Raw genomic sequence first — 21333 nt, forward strand, 5'->3', positions numbered from 1 at the left:
TATTACACTTAACTAATTTAGACAGTGTTCATGACAGTTACTAAATATGCAATTCATGAACATGAATAGAAGTGCCAGGGATCATGCAGAGTAGCAGACTTTGTGTTTCTAGTTAAACAAAAATGACATTTAAGTACTGTATAATTTCAACTTGTAAGTACTGTGGTTTTGAATTGAGGTGCAGCATTTGCAGTGGTCAGAAAGTTTGAAGTTTTGTATTTTTAAGACTACCAAACTGAAGTAACTATTTAACTGTTGATTTAACTGCTGATATTTCAGTGGCTATTTCTCAGTGCTGTTGAGGTTAATAAGTGAGTAACTTGCTGTGGTAACTTTAATTCTCCATTTTTGACCAAGTATAAAATGTTCTGCGGCTTCTAAGAAGTTCTGCATAGTTGCTTATCTTAGCTTGTAATAATGATAGAGCCTGACATGATATGGAAACTTCTATATCTTTTATATGAAAGTAGGGCATCCTGCCTAAAATATGAGACTGCTATAATGGAAACTGGACTAGTATGAAACAAACAAACAAATCCCCCCAGACTGTTTTTCGCAATATGGACCTCCTCATGCAATTAGGGTTTTTTTAATTTTCTTAATTAGGTGAGCTCCTGTATTCTACTATGATACTCATTGTAACAAAAATATTTGTTGACTTTCTATTGCCTGCTCAAGAGATCCTTCAGGGAAAACGAACTGCTCTTGTCAAAGGGTTGTTGATTCTTCCTTATTATGTAGCTTCAGCATCCTTTCTCATTTTGGTATCCCCTTTGATCTTAAGCTTAGGGCTGTGAAGAGAAAATGTTGCCATAGTTGGCAAAGGGATTCCTCAACAGCTCCACAGGTTGTTTCCTTCAAAAATCTTGGCTCTGTGGTTCTCTCATTTGCTTTACATTTCCATAACTGTCTAGAAGTCAGCTTTTGGTTTTTTTGTTTGTTTGTTTTCCAATTTAATTTTGCCTTTTGTATTTATGTTTAATTATGTATGAACTTTCATTTGCCAAATCCCTGCTGATTTTTAACATGTATAGTTTTCACTAGACCTGTAAATATCCATTTTTCTTTGTAATGACCTCCCTTTCACCTGAACTTTGTTAACAAGTTGAATATTTAAGTTCACATGGCTTACTAGTGTAATCATTGGTGATACAGGTGGCAGCCCTTCTGTGTTCCCCTAGCTAAATATATTTCCTGTAAATGCTGTGAGTCGATCTTAAAGTTGTTGAATGCATTGCACAGGAGTTTGTAATTATTTTTATGTTCTCAGCTGGAATATATTTATAATTATCTAATGCTTTTAGGTTTGTATCATAAGTTTTATATCCTACCTTTATTTGTTTTCCCTGTAGTACTCTATTCTTGCAGGAAGATGTAGATGCTATGAAACAGTCTTTCCATTTTCTTTGACTTTCCATCCCATATCAAGGGAATCAGGTTCATTCCAGTTTATCCAAAGATGAGTTTCAAGTGCTCTTAAATGATTAATATAAATAATACTTTAGTATTTTGAGTAATACTGAAACGTACTTAAACACCATCCTTCTTGTTTCAGAACTGGGACTTATTAACACGTTGGAGGTAAGTTTAGGTGTTCTCTGTGTGTTCTTGTTGCTGCATAGTTTAATGAGCTTTCCCTTCTGTGTGGCTCCATATGTGATTTTCATGCCTCAATAACTGAATTTTCTTGCCAAATTCCAAAGGATCTGAAAGAAAGTAAATTGCTGAATTTTAATTAGCTAAAATCCAGGTCAAGTATAAACAAATTTTAAGAAATTTGTCTAGAAACAAAGCTGTTCATCTCAGAGTTCTGGTTCTTCCCCCTGTACAAGTAAATCAAACATATAAAAATAGCCTGCTTATCTGCTAACTCTTTGGTGGCTTCTTTGGGAAATGCTATCTCACTGTATCAGAGTGCTGACTTTGACGTCTTCTTATGCTTTGTAGTAGTATAAGTAAGCTGATGTTATTCGGTGTATATAATGATTAACCTGTGGTAGCTCCAGAATGCCTACCTGCTGACTTCTTTTTGGCACCAAGGGCTCAATACTCTCCCACTAGTCATTTGTAATTGCTGTTGAACTTGAAAAGTGTTTGACTTGTATGCTACCACTTTTACCGGATTTACTTCAGTGAAGAAAAATCATATGAAAAATATTCCTGATCATTTTAGAGACTTGCTTCATGTTGACTTCTTAGCTGTAGTCCTTGTTGTGTGAAGAGCTTTAAGACATCTTAAAAATTAAGAAAAAGTAGATAATCTACTATCCTTTATAAACTACTCCAGAACAAATTCTTTTATCTACTCATGCAGTTATATTTGGAGATTTTCTAAGCCAAAATAAGAGACTTGCAGTCCAAAGCATGTGGAATTTACACATTTTTTTAAAAATAATTTTGGTTTTAGATAATCCATAGCACCTGAAAAGGAAAAGTTACATGCCCCTAATTTCCTAGTTCAGAAACTGTACTTTATGTAAGTAGAATTACCAGCTTTGCATAATAGATGTTCCAAGGAGGTATTAATACTCATGCACTGTACCTACTGCATGCATTTAGCACCCTTCCTCCAGCCTGCAAAGAGGAATGCTGTTGGAATCCCAACCCCCATGCAAAATATATGCTAGCTGGCTATGTAACAGCTACTTAAGAGTGAACACTTTGATAAGTTTGCGAATGCACACTGTTGGTTTAAAGGAAGTTTTTTATTGAACTGAAGAGAATAAACTTATTTTAGACAAGTTTTTCAATGCCTAGGGTAATTTTTTCATGAAAGGAAATGTGACTTAAGGAATTTACATGTCTATATGAAATTTCAGTAGAAATGAGGTTCAGAAATCCAGTCCTATAAAACTTTGCTGCTGATGCTTAGCCTTGGAAGAATACAAGCTGTGCTGTCATTTTGTTTTTCAGTTCACTAAGCCCCTGTAATTTGCAGCTTTTTACACCTGGGACTGCCCCAGACTTAATTGGGTAGCTAAATACTGTGAATATCTAGGAAAAAAACCCAACCCAAACCATTACCGACAGCAAAGGTGCCTCCACCACACTTCACTGGATTCTGCAAGGTTTGTCTGCTCTGTGAACTGTAACTACAGGTACCACTACTTTTTGAAATGTGTAAGAGAGTGGCATTGCGGGGGCCACGAACCAGCACCTGCAAGGCTGGACCAGCCAGTGCTCTGAATAAAATGGACTGGGTGCGCACAAACACTTTGGAAAACAGCAGCATGCTCTTAAAACCTTGGCTTCCTCTTTGTAAATGATCCTGCTGCGTGTTCATACCGCAATTGCTAAGTACCGTGAGGCTGGCAGCTGCATTGGAGACAGCCTGGAAACAAGACGAGGAGCAGCGTGACCTGCAAGAAGTATGACCTCCTGTCATGTGCGCGAGGGGGATTTCTCTTTTCCTGCATCTAAACAGCTTCTTGCATTTTTTTCTGTGAATCCTTCAGTTCTGTTGGGCATTGTTAGGGCATGCACTGATCATCTGGGGTATTTTTAGAAAGCATAAATAATGGCAGAGGCATGCTTTGAATTTTCCTTCTGGCAGCAGCAGCAGAAATGCCAGCAGTTCACATCACGTGGCTGCTTTAACAAGTCTACATCTATTCTAGTAACATTTTCCCACCCAAACATAGCATCCAAGCGCCCTGTGGAGACCATGTGCTTACTGGAGCCGGGCTCCCCCTGAGGGCTACACATTGGAAACTTAACCGTTCACAGCCTCTGTCCTTTAATTCTCGTAACGTTAGTCCTCGGCCACAAAGTGACAGGACAGAAATTTAAGCCACCTTAACTTCACAGGGAGTCATCTGCCATGGCGCATGGGAGTTGTCCGTCTGTGGAAGCAGCGGAGCACCAGAAGGAAAACGGGGAAACCCCCACCCTTTACAACTGCAGCGACTCGTAACATCGATGGCTCCGTCCACGCGTGTTTTCCGCGGCTCTGAGGGGTTTTTAAGAACAAAACCGCCGGGTCGCTGCTCCCCGACCCCGCCGCCCTCCACCCCGGCCTGGCCCTGCCGCCGGCTCCCCCGTGGGACAGCGACCGGCCCCGGCTCCCTGGGCTCGGCAGCCGCGGGGCGGCTGGACAGCTCTCCCGCGCCGCCGACCGTGGGGAGCGCCGGCGACTGAGGGGAGCCGGCAGCCGCCGGACCGACGACTGAGGGGAGCCGGCAGCCCGGCGGCTGCCGGCTCCCCTCAGTCGTCGGCCCGGCGGCTGCCGGCTCCCCTCAGTCGCCGGCCCCGCCTCGGGCGCAGCCGACGTCAGTGGGCGTCAGGGCCGAGCCCCTCACCCTCCCCTCCGCCCGCGGCATCCGCCTTCCCGCCCGCTCCCGCTCCCTTCGCCCGGCGTTGGACAGCAGCCGCCGCCGCCTTCTCGGCCCGGCCCGCCGCCCCTCCGCTGCCCTCCCCGAGAGCCGCGCAGCGCGAAGATGGCGGCGTACAAATTGCTCCTTGCGCCGCTCAGCCGCCGCATCCTCCTTCCCGCCGCGCGGCCGCGGGGCGACGGGGCTAAGGTAAGGCGAGGCGGCGGGGGCAGCTAGACGCGCCCCCCCCCCCCCCCCCTCCGGCCCCGGCCCGGCCCCGCCGGCGGCCCACGCCCCCTCCGCCTCCCCGCTGCCCGCCGGGCCTTCGCCGCCGCGCCCGCCCGGGCGGCCGTGACCTTGGCGGGGTACCCGCCGCGGCGGGGCAGCCCTCGGGGCCGCCTCCGCCGGGGGTCGACGGCTGCCGCGGGCGGGCGAGCCGGGGGGGCGCCGGGCGGCCGGAGCCGCGGGGGTCGGCGGCCGCCCCGCTGCCCCGAGGGCGGCGTCGCCCGCCCCCGCGGGGAAGTGATGGGCTTTGTTCGGGTTTTGGGTTTTTTTTTGTTTGTTTGTTTGTTTTTTTCTACGAGCGCGACGGTTTTGGCCCGAAGGAGGCCCGCGGGCGCAGCGGCAGGCGGGCGGCGGGGAGGAGGGCGGAGCGCGGGCCCGGGGCAGGCCTGGCGCCGGCGGCGGGTTGGGATGCGGTGACCTTGGGGGGCAGGGCCCGGAGGTTTGGCTTTGAGGTTTGATTTTACATTATTTCGCCCGCACTTGAAACTGCAGCACAGTTACCGTCTGTCGCTGTGCTTTTCAGCCTTGCTGTCACCACGACGGTCTTGCCCAGAGGTGGGCTGGAGGTGCAGGCAGGGAGGGTCCAGGTCAGCGAGCACAGCTCCCCGGCAGCCCCACCGCGTATTGCCATTCATAAACGCGTGGAGTTCAGCCGTGCAGCTCGGTCGCTCGCTTGCTTTCCTCTTCCTGGGGGAAGCTTCTGCCAAACCTCACTGATCTAATGGTTTCCTGCCCACGTGTAACCTTAGCCAAGTTAATTTTGTGTCTCTTCGGCCAGAATTGTTTCTGTGGCTTTTCTTGTTTTATTTTAGTTGAAACAGCTCATCTACTCTCCTTCTCATGCCTGTGTTTACTCTTCCTGATGTCTTTATGGACAAATAATCATAGCTCTTCCAGCCTTTGTTTTGCTAAGTTGTATTTTGCTCTTCTATAAAATTTACTTTGATTTTGTTGATTGTTCTAGAAGCTCATCTGTCCCCATGTTACTTCTCTCTTAAACCTGGGATGCCAGAATTGCAGCTAGCTCCTGAGGTCTTACCTTGCTGCCCCAGTGTGCCGGGGAGCATGGGTGATCTGGCACCTTGGCTCCCTGAAAGCTCATTGCTCTCAAACAGCAGAGTGGGTGGGAAAGGGATTGAAAAGAACATGTTTAGTATAGAAAGGCAGATACCCTCATTAGAGACATCCAACCTGGGAATGCACGCTTATGTAACACATGGTGCTTTGCTGGTCCCTACTGTCACAGGCAGTTGGGAAGACTGAAGAAAAGGTACCATGTGGTCTCTTATAAATATTTTCCTGTGTGTGGGTACAGCGACATGGCAGTGGCCTGGCCTCCCTCCAGCCCTGGCCCTCATGCCTGCTTGCAGCCCTGTTGTACTGGAGCTCCTGAGGCTGCCAGCACTTAATACTCTTTTTGTCACTTGCCTACTGAATGTGACCAGAAGAGACGCTCTTTGCAGACTTACTGTCATTGTAAAAATATGTTTCCAAAAGACATAGTCATGGTATAATTGAGCTTGGGGAAGGGCCTTTTACTCTTTCTCACCTGGCGCTGTTCCTTATGACCCACATACTCTTTTTTTGTTTGTTTGTTTTGTTTTTGTTTTGAGTCCATCAAAGCAGAGGAACATCAGTGTTTCCATAGGGAGGGAGATAAGCCTCCCTCTGTTCAGAAGGCTTTTCTTAATATTCAGTATTTGCAATTGAAGTCTGGTTTTGGGGCTGGGATTTGTATTGATTTCCCTCTTGCCCTCCCTATTTTATCAGTTTGTCAGAGTCTCCCTGATTCTGGGCTGTTCTTCAACACACAAAGAGCTCTAAGACTGCATTAGGAAGCTGAGGGAAGGTTCACTCTGTTGAAGGGAGTCCCTGCTTACTATACTGCCAGCACAACACTGTACTTCATATTGTTCCTTGGCCTCCACTCAAATTTTGTGGTGGTGTTGGCTCTATGCTTCAGCAATTTCTGGTTACGTTTAGTGTCTGGATATCTTTGAAGCTACAAGTAGCATTACATAGGTTAGAGCAGTCTTTGGGTTGCTCTAACTCATGCTGAGGAATTGCGTTTGTAAATCTGTTCACAATAAGTCACAATTTGTCAACAGCTTAGGATGGAATTAAGAAATTTAAAATTTGTTTGGATATTGTCAAATTGATGCAGCTCATATTGAGCCGAAAGCCTTCACAATACATATGAATGTCACAAAGTATGGGTGATGTGGGGGATAGAGAGACAGCAGAATCCTTGTTTTGGAGACCTGAACCCTTCTCTCCCCCACCCAATGTTCAGTGTTTACAGTAGCAATATCTTTTCTTACATATTTTCCCCCTTATCTAGCCAGAGGGATGGTCATCATTATAAAGCTACTATATAATGCTTTTTATTCATTCACTTGTTTCTTTTAACGTTGTTCCAGATTTGTGGATGCTATTTTTCTACCAGCTGTCATCGCAACACCAAATTTTATACTGATCCTGTTGAAGCTGTAAAAGATATACCCAATGGGGCAACTATACTTGTTGGTGGTAAATATTTAAATTCTTTATGGATGCAATCACATGTTCTATTAATGAGATACTTTTTACTGTTTTACTGTGTTTCTTTTAATATTAACTAGTCTGAGGACCCATATACTTATATGGGTATTTTAAAAAAGTGCTTTCCTACTCTGCTAATGAGGGGCAGACTCTCAGTGAGAAAATCCCAGTTTGTTTTTTAGAGGAGGGAAAAAGCCTCAGAAAAATCATTAGGTTTTTTCCTCCACTGGTGAAGTGTTAGACTTTACTTGTGCCAGTTTGAATGCAGAAAATCAACTTGGGCTTTTTCAAGTTAGCATTGTAACTTCAGATGGTGAAGAAATAAAATGTGGTTTATTATTTTTATGTAGCATTCTCTATATTCTGTATCTGCCTAATCGCTGGGTCTCTGTGACCTTGAACAAATCACCTAACCTGTTTCTGGCTGTAGGAGGTGAAGATAATACTTACCTACGTTACGCTAAATGGTTATGTGTAGCATTTCCAGAAGAGTCAAGAAGTCATATCATACTTTGACTGTGACCTGAGCTTTTGAATATTCTAGATGATTTCCACAATTTCATGCTGTTCAATCTACTGAAAGAAAAGCAATGTCTCTATTTAGTAGGTTATAAGTGATTTTTAGTATTGAAGAAATAATGAATGGAATGTTGTAAAACATGGGAAACCTCACTGGAGATGTGTAATGAGGCAAAATGCCTTCTAGGAAGAATTACTTTATTTTTTTGTTGTTGTTGGAATGAAAGAAGATCTGAGGCTAAGTGGTTGGGAAGGAAATGGTAGTAGTTGTAGTGTTAGAGCCTGGCCTAAGACTTAGGCACCTCAAATGTGGCATGGTATTTCATTTTAGGCATACTGGGTTCTTGCATAATAGGTAGGAGTGTGAGGCATCTCAGCCTGGGTGGAGATCTGGGTTACTGTGCTTTCAGTTATGCATCTTCCCAAGAGCACTAAAATTCCCTGATTTTTATCACCTAATTATAGGCTAAGCTGTACAGGAGAACTCCTCGTTCCTCCTGCTTGACATTGTTATGTGCAGCAAAGAACTGAAGGTTAGTTGGGTGGAAAGAGAAGGAGAAATAATGAGTACAGTGGTTAGTACACACATGAAGAGGGCCAAGGTCCTGGAGCCCTTCTCCAAAGGCCATTTGTGTGTTAGCAGACTTCTGATAGTTAAATGGCTTTCATCCAAACTGGGAAGCATCTAGTGACTGAGAAATTCCAGTACTAGGGTGCAACTCTTGCCAGAAGTGTTGGTTTATTTAGTCAGCTAAGGAGCTTGTTCTACTCAGAAAAGATTTTTAATTAAACAGTGCACATTCGCAGACTTCTGATTAATATGAATTCTTTCAAACACTTGTTACATATTCAATTTTCTTTTATTTTATGTAGGTTTTGGATTGTGTGGGATTCCTGAAAACCTCATTGGGGGTTTACTGAAGACTGGAGTAAAGGGAATAACAGCAGTCAGTAATAATGCAGGGTAGGTATTCATATGTCTGTGGTTTAATAAGTACAGACTAAATATTCCATTCATGTGAAAAGGCTGATATGTGTGAAAAAGTCTTACTTTTCATTATAAGAATTTTCATATTAACCACACGGCTTTGTTTGAAAGTGTTATTTTTGGAATGAGCCCAGAAAGTACAGTACTGTATGTATACTCAGCTTTGTCAGGGAGCAGTTGTCACTGTTGTAGACAGTTGTAATTAATGTATATTTATATATATTTAACTGGTTGACTGTAACTGAAGATTCTGACTTAGATGCTTTAAATGTAGTATCAGTAATTTTTTGTGTGTGTGTGTGAAGTTCTAAATAGGGATTTTTTTTTTTTTTTAACTACGTTTTGGTGCTTTCTGATTTTCTTGTAATTCTGTTACTTCAAAAAAACCCCAACACAACAGTGGAGAATATTTATGATGAAAGAATGGAGAGCCTCTTTAATGGGTCTTGGAATTTTTTATTTATTTTTTTAAATGTTTGCCGATTAAGAAATTAACATGGGGTTGACAGAATAATTTTTTTACATATAATTTCTCAGCTTCTCATTAGGGCTAATTTTTACACAAGCTGTTCCTTGTAGTAGACTCCACGATACCTAACAGTCTTCATATAGAGGAATAACTACAGCCACTTCTGTTGAAATGCATTGATAAAATAGAAATGAAATTAAATAAAAATACTGATATGCACAATATAATGACTTGTATTTGAAATCAGCCTGGTCAGTAAGACTGATATTCTGTTCCTTGCAGTGTTGTTGGATGACTAGAATCTGCAGGTGGCCCTAACTTTGGTTCGCTGACTTATCCTATTAAATGTCCCCTCCAGCAACATAATAATTCCAGTGTAATTTGGTTCATTGTAGATTTAAAGAATACTGGAAGACTGATGTCTCCTAGGGGCATTGTACTTTCTTTAGCAAATTTTCTTTGATTAGAGAGCTCATCCTAAACTCTATTGTCTTGTGGAATAGCCTTCTCACAGCTAGATGTACTGCGATTATACACCCCAGTTGGTAAGGAAGGTAATTTGGGAGCATTCTTTCCATTTTGTTTGTTGGTTGTTTTTTTTTTTCTAATGTTTTATAATGTTGCTTACTTTCATCAAATGGTAATATCTGTGTCACTACATTTTCTGTGAACTTTTTACTTTTGAATGCTGTATTTGTGGTGAAATAGTAATGAGAATTTTGTATTGTTTCCATGGAACTTCATTAGTGCTTGCAATTATGAGCCTTTACTTCGGTTGGAAGTCTCCCATCTGTTCTGTAGAAGCTTAGCCTTTATCTATTTGCAGAACAAGAGCCATAGGGGCGCGTGGAGAAATCACTGGGAAACTGTTTTCTTCTGTACCTATGTTAGCATAAAAGAGAGACAAGTTTACGCAAGCCATAAAGGTGGTTTGGGTATAAAGAACTTTGTTCTTCATACAAAATGAAAATAGATGTCAAACATTGCTCCTTAATTCCTCCAGCCTTGCCAAAGGCGTGAATTAGGTGGGATTTATCTAAAATGCTTTGTGCTGTTTTCAGCTGCATCATTACATTTCCCATATACTTTGGTATAGATTTGTATCCCAGTTTGGTTTGGTTTTAACCTGACTGTATTTAACATAAGTTAAAACCGGAATACCGTTCAAAAACCACAGATTTATTTTATATATGTATAGTCCAGGCTTCTGAGGCTGAAGTTCACAATGTGTTCCTCATTTTTTTTCAGTGCTTCATGCTTGCCATTGCACATTCATTGGATAACACATGATTTGTATTGGTAGTTGGCACATACACAGTCAAACTCAAGCTCCTTAAGCTCTTGTGGGAAACAATTTCTACAGGATGATAAAATGGAGCGAGAAAGAGAGAAATAATTTTGAGTGGAAAGATCAATCACTTAGAGATCATTCACTTTCCTCTTACTCTTATTTCTGAATGGCACACATATATGTAGACAGAAGGATTGCGCAGATGCTCCTGGAAGGGAGGTGAGGGTTTGAATGTGAGGAAAAGTGAAAAGAGAAGCATTGTGGAATAGAATGGAGAAGACAACATTTTGTATTGTATTCTACATATAGTTGTTGGTGTTATAGGTTAGAATTAATTTTGCTTGAAATAATGCTAACTTTCCTGAAAATTCTTTGGATTTTTAGGCTGGAGTGATTACTCTGAAATGTTTGGTTGCTGGAGGGAAAGCAAAATTTAATTCCTTTTCTCTTGAAACTAGTTTTCATGAACATTCATGGAAGTCTGGTAAGCAGAAAGTGTAATGATTTGAAAATGCCTGAGCACATCTAGGCTTTTCATAAAGTCTAGTTTGTAAAAATCCTGGTTTTGCTCTCATGTTGAACAGTATAATTTATTTTGAAGTTAAATTCATAATAAAATATAGTCTCATCTATTTTTTTTATTTATTGTATTACTATTATATGGAACTTAGCCTGCTATAGTTTGGTAGGGTTCGGGAACCAGGTTGAAGCACAGGTGTTGTCGTTGTTAAAGTCAGAATCCTCATCACAGCAATTAATACCATTTAAGCATCTTCTAATACCATGTCAGAAAGTATAGAGATATTATCAAGTATTGCAGTGCTAATAAATGGATTTTAAAACTGAAGTAGCACAGCGATCATATACACTGCAGCAATAGTGTTCAAAGCGTGAATTGTGCCTATAACCTCAAGATGTCACGTACTTTGTGGGATGAGTAAATTGCCACTTTCCAAGATGCCTCAGGATTCAGTGTGTTTTGCTTTGGCGTTGTGCTGCAACTGATGCCCTGCTGTGTTTCGTCTTCCTGACTGCAGCTGTTTTTTCTTCTCCAGGTCTTCCAGCAAATAGGAGGTAATTGGTTGTGGTTAGGTTTTCTCATCCTGCAGTGGAGTTGAGTTAGCAGGAAACTTCTAATTGGAGCAGGGAATGGGCCAAGTACATAGACAGATAACCTATTCTGGAGAACAGTGCAGCTACATGGGTTAAGTCACATGTCTTTCAATATGCATGAACCACAAAATGTGTTACAGAGCTGTCTGTTTATAACTAAAATAGCAGCAATGGAGACAGTGCTTCACTTATATCTAGGGGAAAGCAGTAATTAGGAAGTCCTGAAGTGCTCTTACTAACTCTCTTTTAGCTGGAAAGAAGGTTCAGCAGAGCCTTGAAATGCTTGGCAATGTTTGGGAGCACCTTTAAAGGAGTAGGATGTTCACAAGTTCACACCCTACTGTTCTGTGCTACAGTGTAGTAGGGAGGAGATTCCTCCTGCATATCCTTGTTTAAGTCATGTAGTTGCTGGCAGGTAAAGTCCTTGTTTTGGCCTTTGAAAGGCTTGCCAGGGACAGGTTGTACAGTAGTGTATGGGATGCTTTTAGGCACCCTACGTAGAAACATACTGCTAAACTTACTGTCTGTTGCTGTGCATTATGCTGCTGCATACACTGCGTGCTAGCAAGTGAAATGGCACCTTTAAGAGTAGTTACTCTTTTGCCAAGCCAAACAAGGCAAAGCGTTGGAAAGGGAAGCAGTACAAATATCCAGTATCTCTGGTATTTACACAACTTGCTGCAGGGGAAACTGGAGTTTGTGAACCAGGGAGATAGTGAAAGATACTACAGTGTGCTTCCAAAATACGACCTCTCACACCTTACTTGTTTTGCCTATGTTCATATTTTAAATACTTCCTTTACACTGTGTTATTATAAACCCTTTAAATTTAGATGATTGTCTCAGTAAGCTACTAAAATCCATTTTATTAAATTTTTGCTGCATTGTTGTTTAAATTTGGTTCACTCCACGTATGTCAGTAGGTCCTTATTTTAAACTTTGATTCAGTAAATTCCCAACAAGTTGTGATTAGTATACAGTGCCTTGTTGCACATAGCTGTTTTTTCATCTGCTTGTGACTTCATGGTATATTGTTGCATGCTGATTTCAAGTTACAGTGGACTTAGACATTTCAGGTCAGCTTATGCTAAGACTTCTCTAATGCAGGCTATTGGACCTATTGTTTCAGGATCTGTGTTGCAACAAAAACTATGTTCTTGTCAACATAGCCCAATATTTAAAATGAAAGTTTAAGAAATTGGCAGCAAATTGTTATTTTTAATTAATTTTGCTTAATGAAATGGATAACTAATTTTGGCTATAATCGCACTCTGAGATCAACAGTTCCATTCTGTCTCTACCATCTCAATAGGCTGAATTTGTACTTTGTAAAAATGAAGTCTGCTATTTGTAGTAGCTGCACATGTGGTCTAACTGTTATATCAAATGAGCTACTTCCCTCTGGGTTTTGTCTGCTTTTGAGGCTTAAATATGCATTCTTTTTGAATGCAATAGGGTTGAACAGTAGGGTTTCACTTACAGTAAAAATAGAGAAGTCACAGTTAGTATCTTAATTACTAATCACTTGGGTGATCATCTAAAAGGAGATTGGCAGCGAGCTGTCAGATTATCACAGATCAGACTGTCTGCTTAAAAGGCATTACCATCTTTTTGAACCTTTGGTCTCTGTGGTCTTTTTGAATAAGTTCTTTTTATGTTACAATGTTATACATTAGTAAGGAGAAAATAGCTTTGAGATAAACATTTGAACTGTTGGTCATGATGCCTGAGTGCACTGTGATTTAGTGCTGTTGAACATAATACCCTGTTTTCCTGATGGGCTATTTGCAGTTGCCAAATCTCCGGATAAGGCACTACTCTATGGCATCAGATGCAATGGTAAATTCAAATACTTTGAATTTAAGATAAATGTGATGTATATTAAAGTTTAAGGTTATCTCATTTTTTCAGTCATTGCTCTGAATTATATGTTTCTGTTAAAAACAGAATGTGTCTGCCATCTTTGCCACAGACTCCCTGTTTGTTCTTGCATATGTAACTCCTATGGCTTAAATCCATCCTTATTACTTTTATATATATGAAATGTATATTTATATATACGTATATATATATTTTTATATATATATATATATAAATATATTTAAAAATACCGTCAGGTGGAAATTACATTCCAAATTCACACGAAGTTGAGAAGTTTTTTCACATAGTATAAGGTGTCAGGTGGTTTTAATGGCATGAATTTGATAATCCCTTGATTGGGAGCTAAAGTGTAACTGAAAAAGTCTGTGAGGGACTGGGAAGAAAGCTTGTATGTACACAAAGGTATGATCAAGGTGATGCTCAGAGTATCTTACATTGTGTGTATCATTTTTGTATAAGCATAAGAAATTCTTTAAACATCCCAAGTTAAATATACTTTCAGAAGTAAAATACAAGGTCACCCATGACTTTAATCTGTCTTGGTGGAGAGATAAGAGTGAGTTAGGTAAAATCCTGCACATGGCAAGTTGCCAAAGTAATAAGGCAAGGTATATAAGATATTTTCAGCGTTAAGTTGATTATTTGAAGCAGTTTACTCTTTTTTTTTTTTTTTTTTTTTTTAATGGTCTCCATCCTTTGTAAAGAATCTAATCAGATGCTTTCTTACAGCTGTTAAATTGGTGACACTGTGTGAACTGTAAATCCCTGAAGATCTGACGAGGTCATCTTGCTAATTTTACTGTGGAGGTTATTTAGGATTTTGGCAGGGCGAATTGTACTAAACTTTGCACTACATGGAACTATTGAGAAATCAGCTGTGCAGATGACTTTCTAGTTGTGATTACAAATGACAGAATAGAACTCAGCATGATCAAGGAACTGTGTCAGCTTGGTTTTAGAAAAGTGACAATGAGCTGATCCTAGCTTTCAGCCAGGAGACTTTTGAAGTATGCATTCAGGATAAAATTCAAATATTTATTAGATTAAGTCTATACCATGTAACTTCACTGTGAACGAAAAAATACAGTAACTCTAGAAAGTTCTGAATCGAGTTATTTGTTATGTGTAATAAAAACACAATATGCCATTTCATAGCAGAAGGGAATGTGGAAAGAGGAGACCTTGCTGCTGATGTAACCATGCAATGTACAATACTTGTCCTCTTCAAAAATTACCTGCCTTTGCACCCTTTCAATGGACTTGGCCTGTATGCCTGCACCCATCATTCTTATGGGAATGGAGCATCGTTTCTGGAGGAGGATGGTGGAGGAGCATTACTGCCATTTTGCTGTGAGGCTGGAGCTGTGATGAAGTTACTGGAGCAGAGAAGACAGGGTTCCCCTAAGAAGGCTTTAGTAGTGGCAGGAGAAGAGTGCAGTGTAAACACTGCAGAGAAGGAGCAGGAGGAGTTTAAGGCTCAGTCACGCCAACTTGCACACAGGGCTTTGTGATTCCTGGCAACTGCGGGATTCCTTATTTTCTGTCTTCTTTCTCCCCTCAAAGTGGAAGAAGTCCCAGGCTGCTGAGCTGAGAGAGATTCAGTGCACTGTTTCTTTTGTCCTTTGCCATCGGCTGAAAAGTTGGTGAGAGTTTCTGTAGTTTCTGGGAGCTGTGACTCAACTGCCCTGTTTCAGTCCTACCTGTTCCTTCTCCTGACCAGGACTGCCTTAGTATATGGCACCACCCGTACTTCTCTCTTCATCCTGTTTTCTCGGTTACCTTCCCTCAGAGAGCTTCTACCTCTTTTCTGCTTTCCATTAAGCAGTTACCATTAGGGCCGATGGGAAAATGTCCTAGGAAAAAGGAAAGAAAAAAGGTGGTTGAAGACAGTGTCTCCAGAATCAATAGGGCAAGTAAACATTATGCCTCTGTCTAATTTACCTTCCTATGAGCTGAATCTGTTTTCCTCTCCCTATGGGTTGACTCCCATTCCTTAGCTTGCCTGCATACCATGTACCCTGCTGGAAGTGGGGGACAGAAAAAGAGGAGAAACAGAATATCATCTGAGCTGGCTCCTTAGTAATCTTCCAGTGTAATGCAAGGGGGATTGTTGTGGGACGTAGTCTTGCTGTTAAGAGCCAGCTAGAAGACTGGGGAAGACGAGTCATCAAGAGCTGTTATGTGGGTGATTGTCCACATTTCTTTTACCCTTGATGTGCTTGCACTTTTGTTTGGGGTCTTCCAGCAAATGCCATCTAGTAGGCATCTGCCTGTTCTCTGCACAAAGGCTGTAAAGGATCACTTTCTGGTGCTGCTAGGATTATACTTTATGATTGTTTTTGTGGACCTATGAATGTGCATCACTAAGAACTCGGATGGTATCTTCAGCCACATACCTTTTTTCATGTTGGTAAAGTTTCATGCTATAGTCGGGCACCCCTGTAAGCCTGAAAGCTTAAGGCTGTGTTACTAAGACATGCCAGACAGGTAGTGATTGATGCATTCCTTTTAGTCAGGAAGCATATCTGGACTTCTCTAGGAAGTGTGGACTTACTGGGAGACGTAATTGCATGTAACTTGGAGCAGACCCTTTTGAGGACTGAAAAGCTGCTGTTACAAAGTAAAACAGATGAGATCAAGCCACTTTTAAGTGCAGAATGATAGAGGAAATTGTTTCCTTCTCCCACTCCTAGCCTCTTGCCAGGAAGATTTCTAGCTCTGGAACGGGTCCATCTGTTACCAAGTTGCATGCATAGTTGTGCAGCACTCAGACCTGCCGAATGCCTAGAAAGACTGCTCTGGTATCTCCAGAAGCTGCCTAGGGTCTTTACATAAAGCATTCTCCAGGAGTAGGACCAACCACAAATACGCTTTTTTGCAGCAAGTTGCAGGAAACTCTAGTTTCTGCTTGAGGTGGAGCCTTGCCCCAAGATTCTTACTACATGCTTTTCTTTCTCAATCCATAGTCTTCAGGGATGATGTAGTTACCTTCCCATATGAGGGGAGAAAGGTCACGTAGGGCATCATGTTAGCTCCTCTTTGGCCAACATGTTTTAGTTCTCCAAACCTCAAATATTCAAGTTAATCTTTCATAACTAGTGACTTCTGGTCTTGCTGGGATCTCCTAGGAACATGCACTGCAGGTCCTGGAGAATCTTTGAACAATGGGTATGGAGGAAGACTTCTCTTTAAGACATGTAGAATGAAACCCTTATGCTAATTGATGCTGCTCACCGTCCCTTTCCAGTGTTCCCATTAAGGGCAGCCAGTCTGTCCTGACCACCCCCACTTTTCTTAGATACCTATAAATGTCTTCAGAAAGGCAGAGAGAGAAGAGAGTGTAATTTCCTCCTTTTACTCAAAAAAAACCCCAAAGCCATCTTATGTCTCTTGCCAGAGTAGCGTTGCATTCCAAGTCTCCTTTTTTCTGCATAAGAATGCAAATTTCTATTCCCTACTTCCACCAGGCTGTGTAGGGCTTGTTGGTGTGTGAAGCTTTTATCAGCTTGGAAACTGACGTAATCGCTTCTTCCCTGTGATGCTGTAGAATGTGTTTTGCTTGAGCCACCAAAGAGAAAGGTCTGAGATCTGCAAATTACTGTTTATCTGGAGTGCAACATTGACATGCTGCCTTTGACTGCTTCCAGTATACTTGAGGTACGTGAGCTAGATCTGGCTGGGAGTCGTCTTTGGCTAATTGTTTTATTAGAAAAAGCAGACATTATTTTTTGTCAGGAAGGTTTTGTAGGTCTGAGAGGGACAAAACAATAGGAAGGAACGTGTTGCTAAACAACCAGACCTCCTTAATTTTTGTTGTCCGCATAAGTAGAATGGGGAACTTGGGTCACCTGTGTTCTTGATGAGTGCCAGGTTACATCTCTTTTCCTATACGTATTTCATATATTCTGTTGATTCAGATTTCATCCTAATACAGAATGGGGAAACTTCTACAAATCTTAACAATTTTGAGCACGAAAGAACACATTCTCTGTCTAGCACTAGTGTGTACTTTCCCTCTTCTGGCACCACACATAACAGCTATATCAACTTCCACCACGCCTTTTTCCTTCCTATCTAGGGCAACACATTTTTATTGAGCTCACCTTTGTTTAAATTTTTTAAGGACTGAATCCAGCTTTTAAAATAGGTATACAGGCTGTATTCTTTCCATCCACTCAGTAAAGGATCTTTTTTTTCTTTTTGTGGTTACTATTTGTTTGGAAGGGCATTGCCTGCGAGACAGATATTTTAGGGGTAACGTTTTCAGCATAAGCATAATTTAAGCTGAAAAGTTCAAAGTAACTTTTGTGCCTAAAACAACACAACCAAGAAAGCAGCAAAATATGGAAAGGGAGAATAAATAACTAACAATTGCCATAAAAAATGTTATGTTGAGAGAAATTTCCCTAAACCAGAAATCGTTTTTTATTTTTATTCTGGAGAGCAAAGGGTAGGGAGAACAGGAGCGAGAACCACATTTTCACTGCTATGTGAAATGGTGGTTTCTTAGGACACTGAAATACACAAAAACCCCATAGGAAATGTAAAATAGGCTGAAGTGCTCAGAAGTGCTCAGAATGAGTTTTTGGGGGGAGATGAAAGGAAAACTGATGTGCGTGGAAAGCAAAAGTTATTTTAGCTGGAAACCTGAATGCAGATTGCATCCTTAAAAAAGATGGATAGTGCTAGATTTCTTTTAAGAAATTTACATCTAAAATAAACCTGTAAGATGAGTAACAGCAATTGAATTTTGTGATGCTGCTCTGAAGATGAATGCATCTGGGAATTCAAGTAATTTTCTGTTATCAGGCAGACAGAGCCTCTTGGTGCATGACTTTCTGAAGGTAAAATTCCTCTTCTCATTGTGCTAGGGAAATAAGGTTGTATGACCTGTGTGCTCAGTGACTGATCATCACTGCAATTTTATTTCTGAATAAATTGACTGCCTTTGAGGTGAGCAGAAAGAGTGACTTAAGAAGTGAAGAACAACTTGGGATGAGTGTGACAGAGAGTAACTTCTGTGCAACTTTCTGTTTAATTGCTATAGGGAACTTTGTAACTACTAAGTTTTGTTTGAGAGAAGATAGCCTGCCTGTAATAGATGAGGGAAGGAAGTGTATCCCTATGGGATCCTGCATGGGATCCTGCAGCATGATACGCAAAATCCTGTTAAAGACTATGTGCTCCAGTAGCTGCTTCTCAGACTGTAGGAGGAAGGGTTATAGATCTTAGTGAAATGAGGCAGAAATTTCTTTAACCATTACAAATCTGCTGTTGACCCTCTGTTGCCATCCCTTTCTTATGTGAATGCGTACTCAGAATTTTGTTGTCTGCATGCAGAAATCTCATGTCTGCCTGTTTCTATTTGATAGCTTCCAAGCTTTGCAATGGTAAGAGCAGTGTTAACCACCTGAATGATAGGCAGAAGTAGCAAACTGGTTTGTAAGCAGTTCAGGCTGCCCTGCTTGTTCTTGCACTACAAAGCACTGCACAGTTGTGTTTAACTTCTGTACTTTTGCACATAGTTATACAAACCCATTAAACTGCCATCAGATATTGGCTGGTCTGTTACCTTTGCTTGCTACCTTTTATAACGAGAGGTCAGGGTTTGATGGTTTTCTTATGAGAGGGATTGTCCTGCTTTGAGTGACCCTATACAGGAAATTCTGGCATTTTTATTTTTATTCTTTTTTTTAATCCCTTTCTTTGCCCACAAGACTTCTTTTTCTACTCTATTCCCAGCTCTTTTAGTTTCAAACTGCTGGAATTTTTTCCTGTGGGGAGTTAGAAATATAGGTTGTTTCCAGGCAGCACACATTTTATGCTCAAGACTTCGGCACTGCAACACTTTTAACATTGCATCAGAGTTAGATTTTTAATTTGTTTTTAATGAGTCGGAGTTGGAGAGTGGAGCAAGCTTTTATAATAAGGCAAGTTCTTTATATCTAGAGAATACAGAATAAATTCAGAGAACCGGATCAGAGAAGCTTGTTTCACTTCCTCTCATGCAGTTTCCAAAATGCCTGACTATGCGTAGAAGTGGACTATCTTCCTAAAATAGCTGTAACCTCAAAATAGTCCTCATTATGCATGCAGTTGAGAAGTCTTTCTGACTGCATGTCTGTCCATGCAGCTATTGTGAGTATTGTGGTAGGAGGCGAAGAGCTGGTGCTGGTACTGCTCTGCTCAGCCCCTCTCCCTTCACATGCAGCACTGCAGCACATGCTATGGGACGTTGGTGCTGGCAAGCAAGAGGATAGTGGTGCTGTTGTAAAAGTGGGTTCATCGTTACCACTTTTATATTTGAAAATGAATACTGTATAATAGTAAACCTTTTGTTATCTGGCCTTTTGGAAGGGTGCCAGAAGGTCGCACCTGGGATGTCTGACATGGATTCTGAAGTGGTGGAGGATTAACGTACATTAAGTGAGGTTTGACTGTTGCTCAGTGGGTTCCTTCCTCTGATCTACGCTGATTTAATGTGCAAAACAAATACCTGTCAGCTCACTGAGTATCATTTCTTGATTTTTAAGTTGGGGTTTTTTTTCCCTTTTTTGAGTAAGATAATGTTTTTTGTATGGGGAGTATGGATTTGTATTACAGTATTTACACATCTTCTTTGCATTCTTCTTTTCCCCATCACCATAGGTTATAACGCCAGGGTTAGGGGATACATTTGCTGATAATTTGCGTAAGGTATAAGGAGGGAGAACAGAGGGAAAGTAGTCAGATGCATTACTTTTTCCATCTAGTCATTGGTGGAAGGACCGTTCATTTCAGTACCTAAAGAAGGAAGCAGTGTTGTAGACATGGTGGTGTAAGAATACCAAAAGGGTGAGATTTATGTAGGAAAGGGATATATTTCATTAAAGCAATTAATAGAATTAGAAAATACAGACAACCTTTTTGGAGCTCTTCTTCAGGAGTGGTGTTTTCAATAGGATGCATATATTGTAAGCACATGTGCATGTTAATTATGGCATGCTGGATACTGGGTTTGGTTTCTTAAAGGATTCTTTTAATATTTTTCAATATTTCTTATCCTGAAATCTTAAGTGTGCTGGTTTCAGCTGGGATAGAGTTAATTGTCTTCCTAGTAGCTGGTACGGTGCTACGTTTTGAGTTCAGCATGCGAAGAATGTTGATAACACTGATGTTTTCAGTTGTTGCTAAGTAGTTTTTAGTCTAAAGTCAAGGATTTTTCAGCTTCTCATGCCCAGCCAGCAAGACAGCTGGAGGGGCACAAGAAGCTGGGACATGACACAGCCAGGACAGCTGACCCAAACTGGCCAATGGGTATTCCATACCATGGGACGTCCCATCTAGTGTAGGAACTGGGGGGAGTGGGGGGGGGGGATCGCCGCTCGGGGACTAACTGGATGTCGATCGGCGGGTGGTGAGCAGTTGCACTGCGCATCATTTGTATATTCCAATCCTTTCATTATTACTATTGTCATTTTATTAGTGTTATCATTATCGTTATTAGTTTCTTCTTTTCTGTTCTATTAAACCGTTCTTATCTCAACCTGTGAGTTTTACTTCTTTTCCCGATTTTCTCCCCCATCCTACTGCAGGGGGTGGGGGGGGAGTGAGTGAGCAGCTGCGTGGTGCTTAGTTGCTGGCTGGGGTTAAACCACGACATCAAGCCATTGTGTGGATAATTAAGTCATACTGAATTGAGACAACTAGTGGCAGATACACATCACTTTTTGTGAAGTGCTTCTGGATCATGGCATCTTTCCCATAGTGGGAGTGGAAGGTCTTAAGTTCTCTGCTCATATGTTGCAGAGACAGAGAAGCTTTGGACACATGTACTAGTCTGCCAACATCCTGCATAATGTGTTGGAAATGTGAAAGAAACATGCCTTTGTAACATCAATTCTGTTTATTTCCATTTTCAGTTTTTAACCTCATGTTTTTTCAAGTTGAAACTGCT

General features: G+C 41.3%; 1 protein-coding gene and 1 long non-coding RNA gene across 2 annotated transcripts in view; one reads left to right on the top strand and one right to left on the bottom strand.

Annotated features, from left to right (window-relative positions):
• Positions 1-594: 594 nt before the first annotated feature.
• LOC121232668 lies at positions 595-3886 on the bottom strand. Its single transcript, XR_005931560.1, has 4 exons — positions 2800-3886; positions 2120-2223; positions 1332-1475; positions 595-791 (listed from the first exon to the last, which is right to left on the bottom strand). It is a non-coding gene; the product is annotated as an uncharacterized LOC121232668 (long non-coding RNA).
• A 409-nt stretch (positions 3887-4295) lies between these two features.
• Positions 4296-21333, top strand: part of OXCT1 (3-oxoacid CoA-transferase 1) — an 85371-nt gene continuing 68333 nt past the window's right edge. The window contains exons 1-3 of the mRNA XM_030004308.2: positions 4296-4520; positions 7016-7124; positions 8529-8619. Coding sequence (XP_029860168.1) covers positions 4437-4520; positions 7016-7124; positions 8529-8619 — 284 coding nt within the window. The 5' untranslated portion in view covers positions 4296-4436. The remainder of the gene's footprint in view (positions 4521-7015; positions 7125-8528; positions 8620-21333) is intronic.

The sequence above is a fragment of the Aquila chrysaetos genome, chromosome Z (genome assembly GCF_900496995.4).
Source record: "Aquila chrysaetos chrysaetos chromosome Z, bAquChr1.4, whole genome shotgun sequence".
Lineage (NCBI taxonomy): Eukaryota > Metazoa > Chordata > Aves > Accipitriformes > Accipitridae > Aquila > Aquila chrysaetos.